General features: G+C 41.4%; 1 protein-coding gene across 1 annotated transcript in view; it reads left to right on the forward strand.

The window, feature by feature from the left end:
- Positions 1–18417, forward strand: part of LOC119659515 (FERM, ARHGEF and pleckstrin domain-containing protein 2) — a 449110-nt gene that overhangs the window by 333624 nt on the left and 97069 nt on the right. The window contains exon 8 of the mRNA XM_038067657.1: positions 9125–9725. Within this exon, the coding sequence (XP_037923585.1) occupies positions 9125–9725 (601 nt within the window). The remainder of the gene's footprint in view (positions 1–9124; positions 9726–18417) is intronic.

The raw sequence follows: 18417 nt of genomic DNA on the forward strand, positions 1-18417 counted from the left end.
CGTCCTGTCCGAGGCTCCTGTTATGGCTTCGTAACAAGTTGTTTTCCGTGCAGGGTTGTCAGCCCTACCAACCCCCAACCTGGAGGACCAGTTGGTACAATTTGTCCCGTTTTTAGGCGCGGGAGACTCGCCTTCATCCTTCTCCGTCTACAGTTTTTCGTTAAGAAAGAGCTCCCAGCGGTCACCACGTGGAGGTGGAGATAGGGTTTGGTAGTAGAGCTGTAGGTGTTGGTTCAGCAGGCATTTCCCAGGTTTTATGCTCCATCGTGGGTACAATCCACGTTTCGCCCTGGGACCTATACTACCCTTTGACCGTTTTTGAACTGCATTAATTTAAAACAAATTGGGAAACCGCAAGCTGGACGCTTCAGGTATGAAAACACATTTAACTGGACATTGTCCTTTTGGTACCATCTACGCATATATTATTTGTGAATATCCACTTTCGCGTGATACTCATTTTATAACCTTGTTAGTGATGGTGCCATTTCACCAAACACGACGTTCTATATTGTAGGCTACATTACTGCCAAATTTCGTGATTCTACAATGTACTCTTGGGAGTTTTGCAGTCAATTACTGAAAATTGTGGTAATATGCTGTTATTAAATTTATTTGAGCATATAGGGTATTTCGGAGGCCCGGACACCGTATGGTGGCAGCTTCTTGATTTCTATGGTCTGTGAAAGAAATGATCACTATCAACCCCTGCAATCCCCCCCCACCTTTTCAAAAAAAGTCAAAACTTAGATCGGCTTTTGAAAGTACTAACCAAGACCTTTCATTTGATACCTAATCTGACTATTTTCGACCCCCCCTTAAATTCAACGTGTAATGATGTAACCCACTGTATGCGTGGGCTATAACTGTTTCCGAGAAAAATGCGAGTGGCAGACAGACAGACACATCATAATCATCAACGCTATCGCAGCAAATGGTAAACTACATTATGCAATTGCGCAGTAGCGCAATTTAGATGAAGTAGCGTTCCACAACTCATATCAACGAGCATCTCAGATCCGAAATTTACCGCAGTGTCATCTATCAGGTCGCCTACGTGTTGATAGACTAAAAAGGACGGCGTTTCGCGGTATTGGAAGCAAAGGTGTTGTATTGGACCAGTGGCGTAACTCACCATGATCACATCGGAAATGATGATATCTGCGATCGATATGGTAAAAACTGCGAGAGAGGCGTCTTCGGTGGCATGATCACCTAATTCGCGCTAACGATAAATCACTTGCCAAGGTTGATTTGAACATCTGGTGGAAAAATTGTTAAATCCCCCCTTTGCATGTATGGGGAGCCCCCTTTAAACTTGATCTAAATTTATATCATTCGCTGTATGCGTGGCATTTCATAGTTCCCATCTGTCCAAATTTTGTTCGGATCGGTTTGGCCGTTTTTAGGAAAAGTGCGTGTGACAGACGGACAGCGAACCGATTTTGATAAGATTTTGTTTTACATAAACTCTTAAAAACGGTAAAAACACGTAAAATGAATGATATTGACAAAGGAGAACCTATTACCTTATTTCATAAAAAGTAGAGAACACAACGAGTAGCGACCGTTGTGGGCTTTAATTAGTCCTCTGTAGCTGACTTTTTAAAAAAAATTCGGGCCACTGGGACTACTACCGGCAAACAGGGTTCTGGGGGGCCGGAAAAGACTACATCAGCTAAAGACAGACTGATGCGGAGATGTTGCCTGCGAGGTGGGTTCAAAAGTTCATCGGACATTAAAAAAGGGCTCAAGAATGTGCTATTGGGACAGAAATTGATGCATCAACTGCTCGTCGAAGGCTCAGAGAGGACGGATTTCATGGCCGACGACCAGCAAAGGAGACTTTTTTAAATGAAAGAGAAAAATGCAGAAGTAAGACTATTTATGGGCAAAGGACCACGAAAATTGGACCCTGGAACAGTGACAAACAGTAATATTCTCCGTTCAATCCTAATTTAATATTTTTGGGTTGGATGAGATCCACCACCTATGGAGAAGATCAGGTGAGCGATTCAGTGGGGAGTGCATTCAGACCACAGTGCGCAAGTCGGTAAGCAGGATGATCTTGGGCTGCTTTTGTTTTATGGTGTGATAGAACTTTCATCAGTTCATGGAAGAGTGCAGCCCATAAATGAATCTTGGAGGAGCATTTGATATCTTGCATTGAAGAGCAATATCAGCATCAAGGTGGCGTCATCTTTCTGTCACAGATCCCACATTGTATGTAAGCGTTTTTTTTTCTCTAGTTGTTTTATAAGAAATATTGAAAGTTTTCCAATAATTTGACCTTTCCCGCCTTGGAGGTGCGCAACTTTCTGGCCGAAAACTCAAACTTGATCCAGGAACAGCCTGCATTTAATCGCCATAGGAAACTTGTTCACGCCAATGAAGAAGATGCCGAAAAGCCAACATGACCTTGATATAATCCTCTTGAGGACGTGGAATGATGAACTTGATCTACAGATTGTGCAGAATCTTATTTTATCAATGGCAGCGAGGATGCGAGTCCTAATTAAGGGAAAAGGAGGCGCAACGAAATACTAATTAAACATTTATGAGTTTATTGTTTAGATATTAAGTAAACAAAAAAAACCATTGTATTACGTCGAGTTTTGTGATTGATATGAAACATAAACAAAATTTACCTATTTTTCGTAGAGTAGACTAATTTTGAATAAACGTCCCTCCCTTACATAGGCTTTTTTTCTCCAACAAGTGCAAAATATCAATACAAAAAAACCGTCACTTACTTTTTTTTATCAGCACGATTTTTTTTGCTCAAAAATCAGATTTTCTTATTGATCGGATTTTTTGTCCAGTACTGTATATGCATATATTAGGCGAGAATATGCACATTCTGGTGGTAGTGACATTCAAAGTCTTGAATTCGCAAAGAAGCCACAACTTTGACCTATTATAACTTTGTTACTACTAGTGTGATTCCCACCAAACTTGGTAAGGTATATGTCAAAGCCTACATTGCTGAAATTTTCGTGGCGCTAGGATGAACTTAGGGGGGGTGGGTTCTGCAGCCGATTACAGAAAGTTGGAATAATATACTATTATTAACTTGAACAATGGAGGGCATTTCGGAGCTTTGGCGCTACGTAGTGACAGCCTCCTGATTTTTTTTCAGATTTTTCGGTTTGGTAGTTTCTGAGAATGAGTCCTTTAAAAAAATTATCACTTCCGTCCCCCCGCACTCCTTTCCACCTTTCCAAAAAATGTCAAAACTAAGACCGGAAAGTACTAATCGGAACCATTCATTTGATACCCCACATAACTACATTTGGTGAAAAAAAATTTACACTCCCTTTTTGCATGGATGGGGAGCCCCTCCCCCTGAATTCAATATAGAATTATGTTACTCACTGTATGCGTGAGCATTCACAGTTCCCACTTTTCCACCGAATTTAGTGTCACAGCCTAGACACCATATGGTAATGACCTCCTGATCTTTTTTCAGATTATTTGGTCGGGTAGTTTCAAAGACCCTCATTTGATACCCCACATAACAATATTCGGTGAAAAAAAATTTACACTCCCTTTTGCACGTAAAAATTTGACGTAGAATTATGTAACTGGATGTGTACGTGAGTGTTGAAAGTTCCCACATTCTCACCAAATTTGATATCAATCGTTTCCGGGAAAAATGCATGTGACTGACATACAAACAAACCGGGAGACCGTCAGATTGACAGACGGACAGTAAACCGATTTTAATAAGATTTTGTTTCACACAAGACCTTAAAAAAGGCTGGAGAGAAATGGTTTTTTCATGAATGGATTTTAATATCTCACTCTGATGTCAATTACTCTTGTTAATTATGGCATCAAGTACCTTATTTGCGAAATTGACAAAATTGCACTTCTGTAACTTTGACGTTAATAGCCGCATTGCCATGAAACTTGGCATCCGTATGTTCGATACTGTCCTCTATGCCAGGGCAATTCAGTACTCTTAGGCTGAAACTGAGGGTTTTTCTTCATACAATTTATAAAAATTGGTATTATACTCTTGGTAAGTTTATTTGAGTAGATATCGGAATGGGACATATTTTAAGGCCTAGATTTCGTATAAGCGCACCACCCTGATTTTTTTTCAGATTTTTTTGGTCCGGTAGTTTCCGAAAATGAGTTTTGTCTCACTTCAAGTGTACACATTTTGCCTCTTTACTCGGGCATTTTGAAACCTATATTAATAGTAATATCAGTTTCGGAAATTACTGAGTACTGAGACCTTTCACTTGATACCGCACGTGACTACATTGATTAAAAAAAAAATTATATTATATATATTATTATACCCCTTTGCATGTACGGGGAGCGTCCCTTTAAACTGCACCTATCATGGGATTTCATAGTTCCCATCTGTCCACCAAGTTTCGTTCGGATCGGTTTAACCATTTTAGTGAAAAGTGCCTGAAACAGACAGATAGACAGTGAAGCGATTTTAATGAGTTTTTGTTTTACACAAAACTTTAAAAAGTCCTATGTGGCTAAACACCCAAAAGTTTCGAAGACATTTGTAGCGAAATGGGTAAGAAGGTTTGTCCATGATCTACCTGGAAGAGGGGGTTACTAAATCGCAGGGCAAGGCTACCATCACTTTATTCACGAAATTTCCAACACTATCATTGCGTACAGAAATGGATAGCTCAGTGTTTAGAGCACTTGGTTGTCTATGGTCGTGGTTCAAATCTCACTGATGGCAGTGGGACTTAACTTAACTACGAATGTGTACCTGAATTATATCAGGGCAATAATCATGGGCAGCGCAAAACTGACCACATTGCCTCCTACAGGGTACTGTAATGATGTAGCGTATCTTTACGGTCGGGGCTGAAGCGCTCTGACACACTGCAAGGCCCTGATTCAATTGGATAATCGCACCAATGATTAATTTTATTAAGGGAAGAATTGCGGAAAAAGAACAGTAAGGTGTCATTAAACACAATCAGGCAAATAATTCCCGTATCCGATATTTCTCACAAGAGTACGACGGGAAAACCTGCACTGCCAGCGAAGCACATCAAAAAACATTTAATTTGGGCCAAAGAAAATATCAACAGTCTCTGAAGCAATGTTATTTATATTTACAGACGAATCGAGTTTAAGAGTTAGTCATTGGTGGAAGCGAGCTTAGTCAAAAAAGGAAAAACAATTTTGCAACGCATATTCAAACATCCAGCAAAGTTACGAATGCTTAAGAATGCTTCTCTTAGTGAGGATTCGGTACAGTTCACACTTTCACTAGAAGTTTCGAAGCAGAGTTTATATGATATTATACTAGAAAGTGCTGTAGTAGTCTGCTGGATCGTTGTACGGAACGTATTCGAGCGAATAGATTTTGCAAGAGAATGTCTCCTTCTTTTCTTCAGCATTTACCTCTTCCAAAAGCGGGGTCGTTTCGCCGTCATCGGATTCGCCATCTGGTTCTCTCTAAAGCCTGAGCTGGATTAAATCGCAAGGCTTTTAAATTTCTATCCAACGTATCACGACGCCGTTGTTTCGGCCGACCTTTCAGTCGCTTACCATCGACTTCCTTGTTCAGACCAATCTTGACGATTGAATTTCTGTTAGCGGGAATTTCGCGACCATACCATCGAAAACCTTGTCTTCTTCTCTTCTTCTTATGCCGGATATGATCAAAACATGTTACGCCACTAATCTAGCGTAACATCTTCCTCTCTATTACCGCAAGGCGCAATTCATTGTCGGTCAACACTCTGAACCATAGAAAGCGACAGGACGGACGATATTGCGATAAATTTTAAAATTGGGCCGTTCGTTGATACATCGATCACAAAGACAACCAGTCGTGGAACGCCACTTCGTCCAGGTTGCGCTAATGCAAGAAGCAATTTCGTAACGCAGACAATATCGAAATTTTCAGGTTGCTATCCTACAAACTTCCATCTTTTTCATTTCCCTTTTACGACATGCAGGTATTACCTTGAAAGTAAACCTTTATTTGCAGTATATGTGGTTGCTATTCACTCCACACATAACAGGGAATAGCGCATCAAACAAGCTTAAGCGCCGTGGTTGACGAGGTGCTGAAATGGACCGTAGCTCCTGCAGAAATTCTTGAAATACTTGCACTTCTTCCCCAAATTCTATGCCTCTTGCTCCTCGGACGAATCACCCATGAAACGTCTTAGGATAGTGGGTTGCACTTAACACCGGCTTATTGTGTAACCTATCCGCTGCTACTTCCATCTTTCTTCTGATTACCCTATGGTTATGATACCGGGTGTACGACTATGTTGGGATATTGAATTGCACTATATGGCGCAGCCAGCCAAATTTTAATAAAGAAGGTATTTTCCAAGTTTTGTGTAAAACAAAACCTTTCTAAAATCGGTGCGCTGTCTGTCTTTCAGCCTCTCTGCTACACCGATTTTCCTAGAAACCGTTGCTCCTATCGCTACGAAATTTCGTGTAAATGTGGGAACTATGAATCTCCTCCATTGCAGTGAGTAACATCTCTCTATGTTTCATGTAAGGGGGCAAATGAAAGGACTTTGACACTTCGCCTAGAAAATTGAAGAACACTCCAAAAGTTGATATTACAATACAAATTCTAGCACATATCGGTTAACAAAGTAAACTATTTGTTTGAAGAAAAAAAGAAAAGTATTAGATTTTTGATTTAAACCTGATAATCGCCAATTTTAAATGAACGAATTTAAGAAAAAATGAAGATTTAATAAAATTTATGAATGATTTGACAAATATTCGGTGTAAGGTGAATTCTAAATACTGTTTATTCAAAAAGTTGGACAATTTGTTTAAAAAGATCGTCGTAATCCGCAAAAAGAAGTTTATTGGGGGGAGGCAGAATCCGCAAGCTTCAAACGTATGTATGTACCCTTGAGAAAATTCGGTTGTTGACAGTTATTTAATAGGTTGAGGGCTCTGGTACCACAAGACAATGGAACCAAAGAATATATTGTCTCCGCGAGTGTCCCACAGAGCCCTGTTTTGGGACTGCCTTTATGGAACATCATATACAATGATGTCCTCAACATCGCGGCTGCCAGCCAAGGCACAATAACAGGTTACACAAATGACATAACGGTGGTTGTGGTTGGAAAACGTATGCCTGATGTGGAATTGTATTCATCCGAACCCATCACTGCTATAAATTAGTGGCCAAAAGTGCAGATCTTACAGTCCCGAAGGATAAAGCAGAGGCGATGCTTATCATGAAGTGAGGAAAGGAAATCACTGCTTGTAACAAAATGGAGAAGTTCATCATCACCTCCAAATCAGAAATTAAATACCTTCGAGTGATAATAGATGCAAGGCTGAATTTCAAGCAGCACTTACAACATGTTTGCACTAAGGAGTCCAATTTTAGCATAACCCTGGCAAGGATGATGCCATATATAAGGAGCCACCTAGAGTAGTGAGCCCTATATTGCTCTACGCAGAGCCAATTTGGTCAACTGCATTGCATACCTCAAGCTCAAAAGATGAGCGGAGTTTATAGAAAGACCCCGTTAAGAGTCTGTTATGGGTTTAGACCCATCTCAGATGAAGCGGTCTACGCAGTAGCCGGAGGGACGTTGATTAACAATGAAATGGCGCGCATCTATGATCAACTCCATTCTTCCTCTGATCCGCACGTGGAAAATCCTGAAAGGGAGGAAACGTTATGCTTGTGGCAACAACGGTAACAAGGCGCAGAGAAGGGTCAATTGATCCACGGATAAATTCACAGAATCGGACTCAGTGAAGGTTGAGAGAGGCAGAGAAAACGAGAAAGGCACGGTGGCGAATGAAGGGAGAACACAAAGCCGCATTCAGCGGGCGATGAAACTCTTGGCAGTGGTTCCACGGGGGAGAGGACAGGAGTTTGGAGCGGTTTTAGTGGGTAAAAATCCCACGCGCTGGCATATGTGTACCACTGTCTTTGGAAGATTTCCACCTCAGAGAAAAAGAAAGACGGATCGATGGGCGGGCAGATAGGCAAACAGTAAACAAATTCTAATAAGGTTTTGTTTAATACAAAATCTTAAAAAAGCGATGGGCTGGCTCCATTCTGGTTCAAAACCGGTCTGGAGTATATAATCCGAAAGATGCCTATGGAACTGCCACACAATATAAATCATTCCAGAGAGCGGAAGGAGACACTGGTGAAGCTTGACAAAGAGGCAAACCAACAAACAGAAGACCAAAATCATGGCAAAAAACAAAAGAAAGTCGCCAATCAAACAAAATATCACACTAAGCGATTACAGGTTTTAACAAATGGATGTACTTAATCATAACTCCCACAAAGCAAACAACGTCGGTTCTCTAGGAGAATTCTAAGCCAAATGAATATGGACTGCAGATGGCGAATGAGATACAACAGCCTGTCCTATCTATTTTACGACGAACCAGAAAACACCCATCAATTTAAGATTCCAAGTTACAATAGGTAAGCAAATTAGAGGTGCGGACATCAGAAGAATTCAAAGGCATCTACTCGAAACCAAGATGGAATGTAAACGATCACCACAAAAACCTCGAAACAAATCTGAGGAGTCAGTTGACAATCCCAAGTTACATCCGTTTTCCGAAATTGGTGGATGCGATTGCACGACCGTGAAGAATGTCAGAGAACAAGAAAATAAAATTGTTGGGAAAATAAATTTAGTGTTTTATTTAGATCTTCTTGCCACTTTTCAATCAAAATGGACAAGAATATGGTTTGATTAGCGGACGACAGCTCGTGGCGAACCATAAAGCTATTATGTATCAACAATAATGTTATCATGTAGTTTTTCAGATTTTCAATTGGAATTATGGCTTCAAAATAATTCTAAAACCCACACCCCTACCGTACCATTTTAAATGATTTAAGCACATTTTCTTATATGTGTGTTCATTCGGATGGAGGGAAAAGATCCTTCTTACAGAAGCTCCTACTAGTTTCCTGCTCAATTGTTCCGTAAACGTGATATATTCTAAAAAATTCGGAGCTTTTTAGAAAAAGAACGATTATAATCGATTCGGTTCCATTCTTACATAGGGTGTTCGAAAGCATGCTCTAAATAATTTTTATTTGAAAAATATTTTCATTATTATCTATTATTAGTTCAAAATCCACTTTCTCTTCCATTTTTAGAACGAAACACGTCAGCTTCGCTCGTTCGCATACTTTGACGTCATTCGATGAGGCTGCATCGCTAGGTTTAAGGTCATCGGGTCGACTGAGTTCGGCCCGCAGTCAAGAACGACTCATCGGTGGTAAGAAACCAACAATCACCTCCGGCCAACTACAAAAGCAACCGCAACAACTGCAGCAACCCCAGCCTCATCCCCCAACACAAATTACGATGGCACCACACCAAATGCAGGAAATTCTCCCGCCTCCTATCGGATTCCATCATCCCACTCTACACCATCATGTCCACCACCAACAACAGCAACAACCACCTCCTCCGGCTGGACCATTGCATCAGCACCCCACCGCGGCAGCTCTCGTACAGCAATTGCAGCAACAACCGCCGCTAGTTATGCAGCAACATCAAGGCGAAACATCTGCCTCCAACCAAGGTCCCATGATGGTTATGCAGCAACCCCCTCAACCTCAATCCGAAGTTTTCGTCGTGGAAAAGATTAAACGTAACGCCATGAAAACTCAAGCCACTCAAACCGACGTCTATTTAAATCGCAAGGGTGTGACCCCGCATCAGTTATCCCTGAGTCCCAGGACTATACATCGAGTAAGTATTTAAAGCTATAAACTCTATACTATCCTGGATGTGCTTGTACGTATCTATCTTCTTATCACATATTACCCGGAAGGGATTGCTTTTGCATCTTTGCTATACAGATTTCCTCATCTACTCTACCATTTGAAGACATTTCCATGCATTTTTAAAGCGAAAATATCGTGCCTGGGGGAAGGATTACAATAGTTCTTCGCAAAGAGCGTCTAGGAGCTTGCATATAAAATCAATGTGAGCTACTTACGACTTATCAAAAGTGTATGGTCATGATTTTAACTGGAATTTTCCATCTTTGCTTTGGAGCATTATGCAAATCGATTTCGAGAAAAATAATCTCGAATTTGGTAGCATAATATGAGCACTTTAGTCCAACGATTGCAAGATAAAGTTTTCTACAAAAAAAAAGGCTCCATCCAACTTTGGAAAGTTTATTTAATTTTTTGTTTGCAATGATGGCTTAGCTGGTTGCATAGCCCTTCTGTAATGGTCTTTCTTCCAACCATTTGTATTTTGAACTACTCGTTAAAGCTACTCATGAGAAGTAATTGCACCGTAGTATTTTCATTTGATAGTATTAAACTTGAGGCACCTCTTCATGAGGCATGAGGCATCAGAGCTGCATGGGAATAAACGAAATTAGTAGTATTACCTGATCCAAGAATATTTTGGTATTTATAGTGAGAAGTTGAGCGGAAAGTTTTTATTCAGTCCTCAAATTGTCAAGGCTTAACATATAAGCACACTTTCTTTAGATGGCTAATTGAAGAAAAGTTCGTAATACCTTTTAGATCAATATGTCATTCATTTATTACTACTGTGAACCATTTAAAAGCATGAAAATGGACCACTTCAATAAGTAATAAAAGCACAACGTGCAGAAACACAACAACAGCTATATTAAGGTAGCCGTTTACGTGGGATTTTAACTCAAACGCCAAGATCTTTAGACAGATTAACTAAACGTCTCTGGTATGTCTGAAGAGACTCCCGCGATAGTATGCCTCGAACTACCAGGTAATACTTCCTCGTCATCAGAGAACTAGCCTAAGACCGTTTGACACAATACTTTGAACTAACTTTCCCGCTCTCCCAGCTTAGGGAGCCTTCAAGTGAGGGAATTTCACCAAGCGGCGGGACAAGAGACGAGGAAGCGAATTGTTAGTTCAAAGAACCCCTTGCCATCCGATTCCTCCATCAGTTGAGCCCAGTTTTCTTCGAATCAGAAAGAACCACCGCTGCTCAGCATCTCCTTGACAACATTCTCTATAGAGAACTCCCATCTGACTGCATAAACTTCTTTAAGAATTTCACCCCATCTTCTACAAGAGGAAAATGTGAGATCGGAGCGGTCCACCATTCCATTGTAGATCACACAACTAGGAGATCATGCCTTCTCAATCTTCTGAAGATAAGACTGAAAACCTCCATTTAGAAATTGGGTAGGAAAATAATCAATCCCACCATGATCTGTATTCAACCATAAATCAAAATTGTCGATAAGCCACTTCCTTGCCAAGAGCATCAATCCATCCATACCTATGCGCCGTGAAGTCCAAAGGACTGCATTATGCCCACAAGAAGACGTCTCCCGATAGGTATATGGCCTCCGCTGCTGCTTGATTTGCTCGAAAAAGCGCATCTTCGAGTTAGCCTTAGCTAATTAGCCGTTGGTTTTGACTCATGAAAATCGAAACGGGACGCACATTGGGATTATTTTCCTGGTCGTAGTCATCACTTTTTTTCAGCGCAAGATTAAAACTATGAGCAGTTATTCATCCGCCACATCAATACACTAAGTTCGCTTCCTCCTTTTCAGCAGCCACTGCTGTAACTTCATCCGTATTTTATGGAGTTTGCATTCGTTTCTTACATAAAACATTACGAGGGAGGAATACTCGATGAAATTGACTGCTGTGTGCCTCCACGACCTCCAGAACAGCAGTTGCCGTGCATCTCCCTGCTCTAAAGCCAAGTTGCCTCTAGGATAGGTTCGCGCTACGCATATCACATCAGCGAATCTGCTTCTTATGAACTTTTTGAAAACTTTCCCACTCGTGTCAAGCAGTCGGTATGTAGATGGTAGCCCAATATATCCTTTCTGCATATAAGCTCAATGCTTTGCATCGAAAATACCATCAGAACCTGGTGCCTCCTTATTTTTCATACTAAGAACTGTCACTCGAAACTCTTGCGTGGTGAAACTCGGGCAGTCCTCGACGCCTACTCCGCTGTTGTGATCAACGCGTACAGGATGTTTAGGAAATAATGTCCTTACAGTGCGTCCATCTGTTCGGTATTAAGTACGCAGGCAGGCTCCCGGTCGCTAAAACGTGATATCAAACGACGCAGCCTATGACATTTCTTCCGCAGTTCGGCAATTACCGACGTTCACTAGTGTTGATGCATTGGTGGTCACTGATTGACAGACTGACTGAGACTAATTCGAGCGTCGTTGCCAGAATCTATTTCCCTTTGAGGTCTGGGTGAGACGTAGCACGAATAGTAATCGTATTTCTTTTCCAATGGGTTTTAATCCAAATCGACTAGTCTTTTCTTCTGCCAAGTCAAGCGTAACCATCTTCAGCACCGCTTTTATGGCAATGATAGATTAGTTAGCGTACGCTTCAATATCTTCAGGTGTTTTTGTGACAATAACCATGACTAGTTCATCCGCAAAAACAATCGACGAATTGACTTCCATTCTGTCCCAAACCAGCTTCAAAACTATGTCTATGACATCGATCGTGGAATGATCTTGATGAAAACCAAACTGTCACTCTTAGGGAGAGTAGTAGATGACCCTTTCTAACATTTCCCCACCGTGTCTATAAAGTTACTGATGGTTGCTTATTGGGCTTCGATAGGAACAATATGCATTTTTTTCCTCTTTCACAGAACTGGGAACACGTCATGTACAATGCATGCCACAAATATGTTTATAAATCGATCGGTTTTGGGATTTACCGCGAATATAAGGGCTCGGATGGGAACAACATGCCAGTTTCATCATCACCGATTCTTCAAAGGCTTTGGTGTGTTTCCACGTAAAATCTCTTTAAAACATTCTCACGTGCTTGTGCATATAGTCTGCTAAGTCTTACCTCGAAAGTTGCTTGTACATTCTTGCTCGAAAGCATGCAGCTCTGCAACACCACGATTTCTTGATTCCACCAATAGTTTGAGTGCCTATTGGCGAGGAGAATCGCATGCTCGCATTATGCGTCGCATTATTCGTGCAACTTTTTCTAGAGCCCCACAACTGGGATTATGACCTCTCAATTGCATCTCTATTAGTGCATCGTCTTCGAACGTTTTTACGGACCAGCGCTGATTTCCAGGGCCTGGAAACACACACAGCAGTATTGCAAATTTTCGATGTGTAGCAAAATTATCTTGACGTTCACTGATAAAGAATATTATTCTCCTGGCCAGTGCGGTACGCATATATGTCTATCAAAACGATTATAAAGCCCGAACCTGTCCTTCGGAAGGATATCCTCGGTTCCCGGTGATACAAGCACCAAATCTAGCTAGCGCGGAAGCCTCGAGCAACATATAGCCCCTGGTGTTTGTAATTTGACCGCCCAACCATGCACGCGTTGAAACCGTCTACCTCAAAATATTGAACATCTATTGCTGCCCACAACATGAGGGACAACGGCTCTCTGTGTCGAGGATAGACCTAACCTAATTTTACTTTACCAACTGCCAGCAGATTGAACGCTATTTCGGGCAGTAAGTTGGTTGCCTCTTTCATTTCCGTGGTTCCAGACTCTTGCAAACCGAGTGTTCCGTTATTTTGCTGGACTTCCCTTTTTCCGATGAGAGACCTTATTGCATTTTAGTGTACTGTGAGGGCCCACGTGAATCGTTCGCCTTCCCCTCTTCTCCCTTTTTCGAGTTGCCCGCCCTTTGGGTTTTGCGTTGCTTCCGTCATGTTTGCTTTTTTCAAGGTATTTTTAAAGGTTTCGAGGATATGTGGTGTGATTCCCTTTACATATAAAAAGTGGCACTATTTTGTGTTGAATTCAAGGGGGGTTTGCCTTGTAAATGGCTGCTTTATACAGAGAATTGGGGTATCAAATGAAAGAGCTTGATTAGTACTTTCAGAAACTTTCTTTTTGATATTGGGTAAAATGCAGGTCAGTGACGATTTAAAATGTATGACCCGAAAGTGTAACAGATCTCGTTTTCAGAAGCTATCAAATCGAAAATTCTGAAAAGGCTCACATTGGTCCATTTACATTAAACCTAGGCCTCAAAATACATCCCATTCCCATACCTGCTCAAATAAAGTTAGTAATAGCATACGGGTATTACCATATTTTAGAGATATTCCCGGAAACCCCCTTAAATTCATCCTGGACGTGCAAAATTTGATACCGTTATAAGTATTAATATAACGCATAATTTTGCAAGAAGTGGCAAGAACATTCAATTATTATTAGCAGTAAGTTATGGAAGGTCAAAGTTATGTATTTCACATGAATTTACCGCTCTCTAAGACACCACCATATATAAAGTAACTCATATGAATGGCGCTGTTGGATATATCAAGAAATATCTTCAATTTTTTTAGTTATTTACGAATGGAAAGACGCAATAGGAATAGAAAATATTCCATTTCGTATGTGATCAAAACTTGTCACGCCGCTAGCCCAACGCGATATCTTCGTCTCGATTACCGCAAGACGCCATTCATTGTCTTTTATACTCGGCCAACACTCAGAACCAAGGAGGGCGACAGGACGGACGACATTCCGGTAAATTCTAGATTTGACACGTTCATTGATACGTCGATAACAAAGAACACCAGTTGTGCAACGCCACTTCATACTGGTTGCGTTATTGCGTGAAGCAATTTTATAACGCAGTTCTCCATTGGCTGACAGCATTGACCCGAGGTATTCAAATAGCCCAGTGATTGTGCCTATTTCATGGGGATCGGTCGTAAAAAATTCAGTTTTGTTTAGATTCAATCTGAGACCGTGTTACATGAGGTGATCATTCCATTTTTAGACAAGTTGCTCGAAATCATTTTTGCTATTAGATGCTAGGAAAACATCATCTGCATAAAACAGTGTATGGAGCGCTGGACGCTGGATATCCCGTGTGACGGTCTCCATAACAAGAACAAAGAGGAGTGGTGAGAGGGCGCCTCCTTGATGAGCAATTGAATCCAGTGCACGAGATTTGAGAAATGTTGCCGTAAAGCATACCAGATGAGTTCGTATGGCACACGGTTAAATGCTTTCTCTAGATCCACAAATGCAATATAAAGAGGAAGATCCTTCTTACGGTGTTTCTCCATGAGTAACCGCGCAGCGTATATTGCGTCAGTAGTTCCGCAGTTCTTGACAAAGCCGGCTTGATTCACGGTTATTTCAACGATTTCGTGAATACGGTTGTCAAGAATGCGTTCAAAAATCTTCATGGTATGGAAAAGTAACCGGATCGGACGGTTATTTGAACCACCTTTCTTTTCCATATTGGAACAGTGGTACTTTCTCGCCAGTCAGATGGTGTTCTTCCTTTCTGAATAACCCGATTAAAGAATTCCCTGAGCCACAGTGTTCGATCCCAGCTTTTCGCTTTCTAGAGCTCAAATGCTATGTCGTCAGGTGCATTCATTTGTTTTATTGGTCCAAATGTTGGCAATAATTGTGGAAGTGGAGGATGAGCAAATTCTTCAGTTGAAATCTGCTCAAAGTATTTTCGCCATCTATACGTTGCGGCTCGACGGTTGATAAGCAAAGCACCGTTGTTGTCATTAACGCAACAGAAGTTTTCGATATCCTGTATACTTTCGTTACGACTTTTAGCAAGTCGATACAGATCTCTCTCGCCATCCCGAGTGTCCAGTTTATCGTAAAGGTTTTTGTAATGGTCGCTCGGGTGACTGCGACTGCTTTAGTTGCTTCCCAGTTGGCATTCTTATAAATTTGCGCTAGTGTTTTATCGTCGGGAAATCTGCGGTGGAGGCGTTTCTTTTCACGGACCTTCACCTCAACATCGTCATTCCAAAGCGAAGTATCTCGGTTGATGTAACGCGTACCTGGCTTGGTGACCCCGAGGGTTGCAGAGGCCCGCTTTATGGATCGTGTCTTTCATTTGGTTCCATGATTCTTCCACATTCGTAATGGCCGGTAATCGCGTAAGTGAGATAATTTCTTCCTTGTTCTCACGAAATCGGCACCATTTAATGCGCTGCGGGTCAGTGCGTTCCCTAAGCTGTTTTATCGGTGGCTTAGTTTGCTGGACGGCAATCAACCGCCGATGTTGAGGTGCGATGGTCTCATATAGAACGGCTTTGCAATCAGTGACAGTGGTATAATGTTGGCGTCTTATGAGAATATACTCGATTTACGTTTTACTGTTCCCACTATAAAATGTAGGAAGATGAGACAATCGTTTGATGAACCATGTATTCATAAGTAAAAGGCCATGTGTGTCCGCAAAATCGATTATACGCTCGCCACCCTCATTGCGCGCTCCGAACCCCTTTCCCCCATGGCACCTGTTACCGACTGCCTTTTCACTCACATGACCATTAAGGTCGCCGGCGATGATAATATAGTCGTCAGCAGGCACGTGACAAGTCTTTTCATCGAGAAGTTGTCAGAAGGCATCTTTCTCGGCATCAGGTCGACCTGCCTGTGGAGCGTACGCAGTGAAGAAGTGAATAGTGCGATCAGCTGATATAATGATGAGCTTCATCAACCGATCATCAAATCGTTCGACTTCTTTAATGGCATCACGGAAACCCTCTGAGATGGCGATGCCAACACCGTATTGAGTGTGTGGGCTACCAAAATAGAGAAGTTTATAGCCATTTTTACCGCGTTCGCGTTCAATGTCGCAGCTTTTGGCACCAGACCATCGGGTTCCTTGCGGAGCGCAGATATCAATGCGCCTTTTCCGAAGGGCTCTTGCGAGTTCCTCGGTCTTTCCAGTTAGGGTACCAACATTTAGCGTGCAGACACGTATTTGTTTTGTTCGTTTGGTTCGGACTACTTTGATTACATCCTGACGCCGTCCATGCGTTAAGAACCCTTGCCCAATTTTCGACAGGACCGGGGCCCGTCCTGCCGCGTCGACTGTGGTGGACGCTCTATCATTTCTCCGAAGTTTGTGACTCAATCCGATCATCTTGTTATACGACATTGTATGCACTTTCTTGGTCGGCCTGTCGCGGGACCTGTCACCAAGGGAGATCAGGTAGGATTTAGCAGCTAGTGAGGTAACTCCAACTATACTCTATTGATCTATTACCCTGATCTCAGCATTTTATTTTTATTTTTGTTTTACTCAGGGTAGTACAGAGTACGTTACCTCAAACCCTCCTCGTCCTGTGTTTTCCAACAGGATTTTGCGGGAACACAATCCGCGAGAACGACTCAGCAGTGAACAGAAGACAATATCCCCGTCCTTTATTTGGAAGGAAGATTCGATTTTCACAGCACCTGGATTTGGGATGAGTTAGAGATGACGGCCTTCAATAAACCCACCGAAATTTTGAAGAGCAGGTTATCCCATGTGAATTTCCGATTGAAGCCATACATACGGCGACAGAGTAATGGCCTAATAGTTTGCGACTTTATATTCCAAAAGGCGCTGATTTTGAATAAAATTTTATAGTTTAGAATTGTCTCCCATTTTATGATAAATTCGCTAGTTCGTGTACATATGTAGAGCAGACGCTGCCTCACCTCTACCCTGGGAGTAGCGGGACCGAAACGGCTCTCAGAAGTTAAATGCTTCTTTATATAATTCATAGAACACAATTTATATTGACTTAGGACCCTTCAATCCTTAAACAGCTCTGGTCAAGCTTCGGCCCAAAGTATGAGGGGATTTACGCTCAATATAATTCGCGGTCCTGTCGTGCTATGCAAATTATATAAACGAGCATTTAACATTTGCGAGCCGCTCACAGGGCAGAAGTGGAGCAGCGTTTGATGATTTGCCTCAGTTCTGGTAAGAAAAAATAGAGTCGTTTTCCCCTAATATTTTTTGGAGTTTGCGGGCTAAGCACTAAACGAGAGATCCGTGGACCAGAAAAAGAGGGAGTAAGTTGATCCCCATTTGGTCTGGTCCGGCATTAAATGGATGCGGATATCGGACAATCGTTAAACAAAAAAAAAAAAAATAATGAGATAAATTATCTCAAGAATTGCATATAATTTCGAAAGAGTATATTCAAGGGTATAGGACCAGTTCTAGTTATCATAACAGATCAAAAAACACCTTCCCTAAATCAACCATTACAAAAGTTTTAATATAAATTCGTAAATATTTTGAAGTCATACAATATTTATTATTTTCGCAGTTCAAATCATGGCATTTTAATGAGGATTCAATCCATACCTTGGGTGGTATATGAGAATCAACTGTATTCCATAGCATTACCAACCCTTTGCCTTTGGTGCTCAAAATGATCGGATTTTTTTAAAAAATTCGGTTGACTTCTTTCTATAATAGTTAAAGGATACAAGCAAGCATATTGCTTCCTAAATCGATTACCTGTAGCCCATTCATTGACCCCTCTTACATAATCTAAAATAGAAGAAAATTACTATAAATAGGAACGGACTTTCCAGAATTTAGATTCTCCGGTTGGTTTCAATTTCTGTTGCTTTGCCTTTACACTCGGGTGAATACTCAAACGGCTATCCTTCGATCCAGT

Source organism: Hermetia illucens, chromosome 1, assembly GCF_905115235.1.
Source record: "Hermetia illucens chromosome 1, iHerIll2.2.curated.20191125, whole genome shotgun sequence".
Taxonomy (NCBI): Eukaryota; Metazoa; Arthropoda; class Insecta; order Diptera; family Stratiomyidae; genus Hermetia; species Hermetia illucens.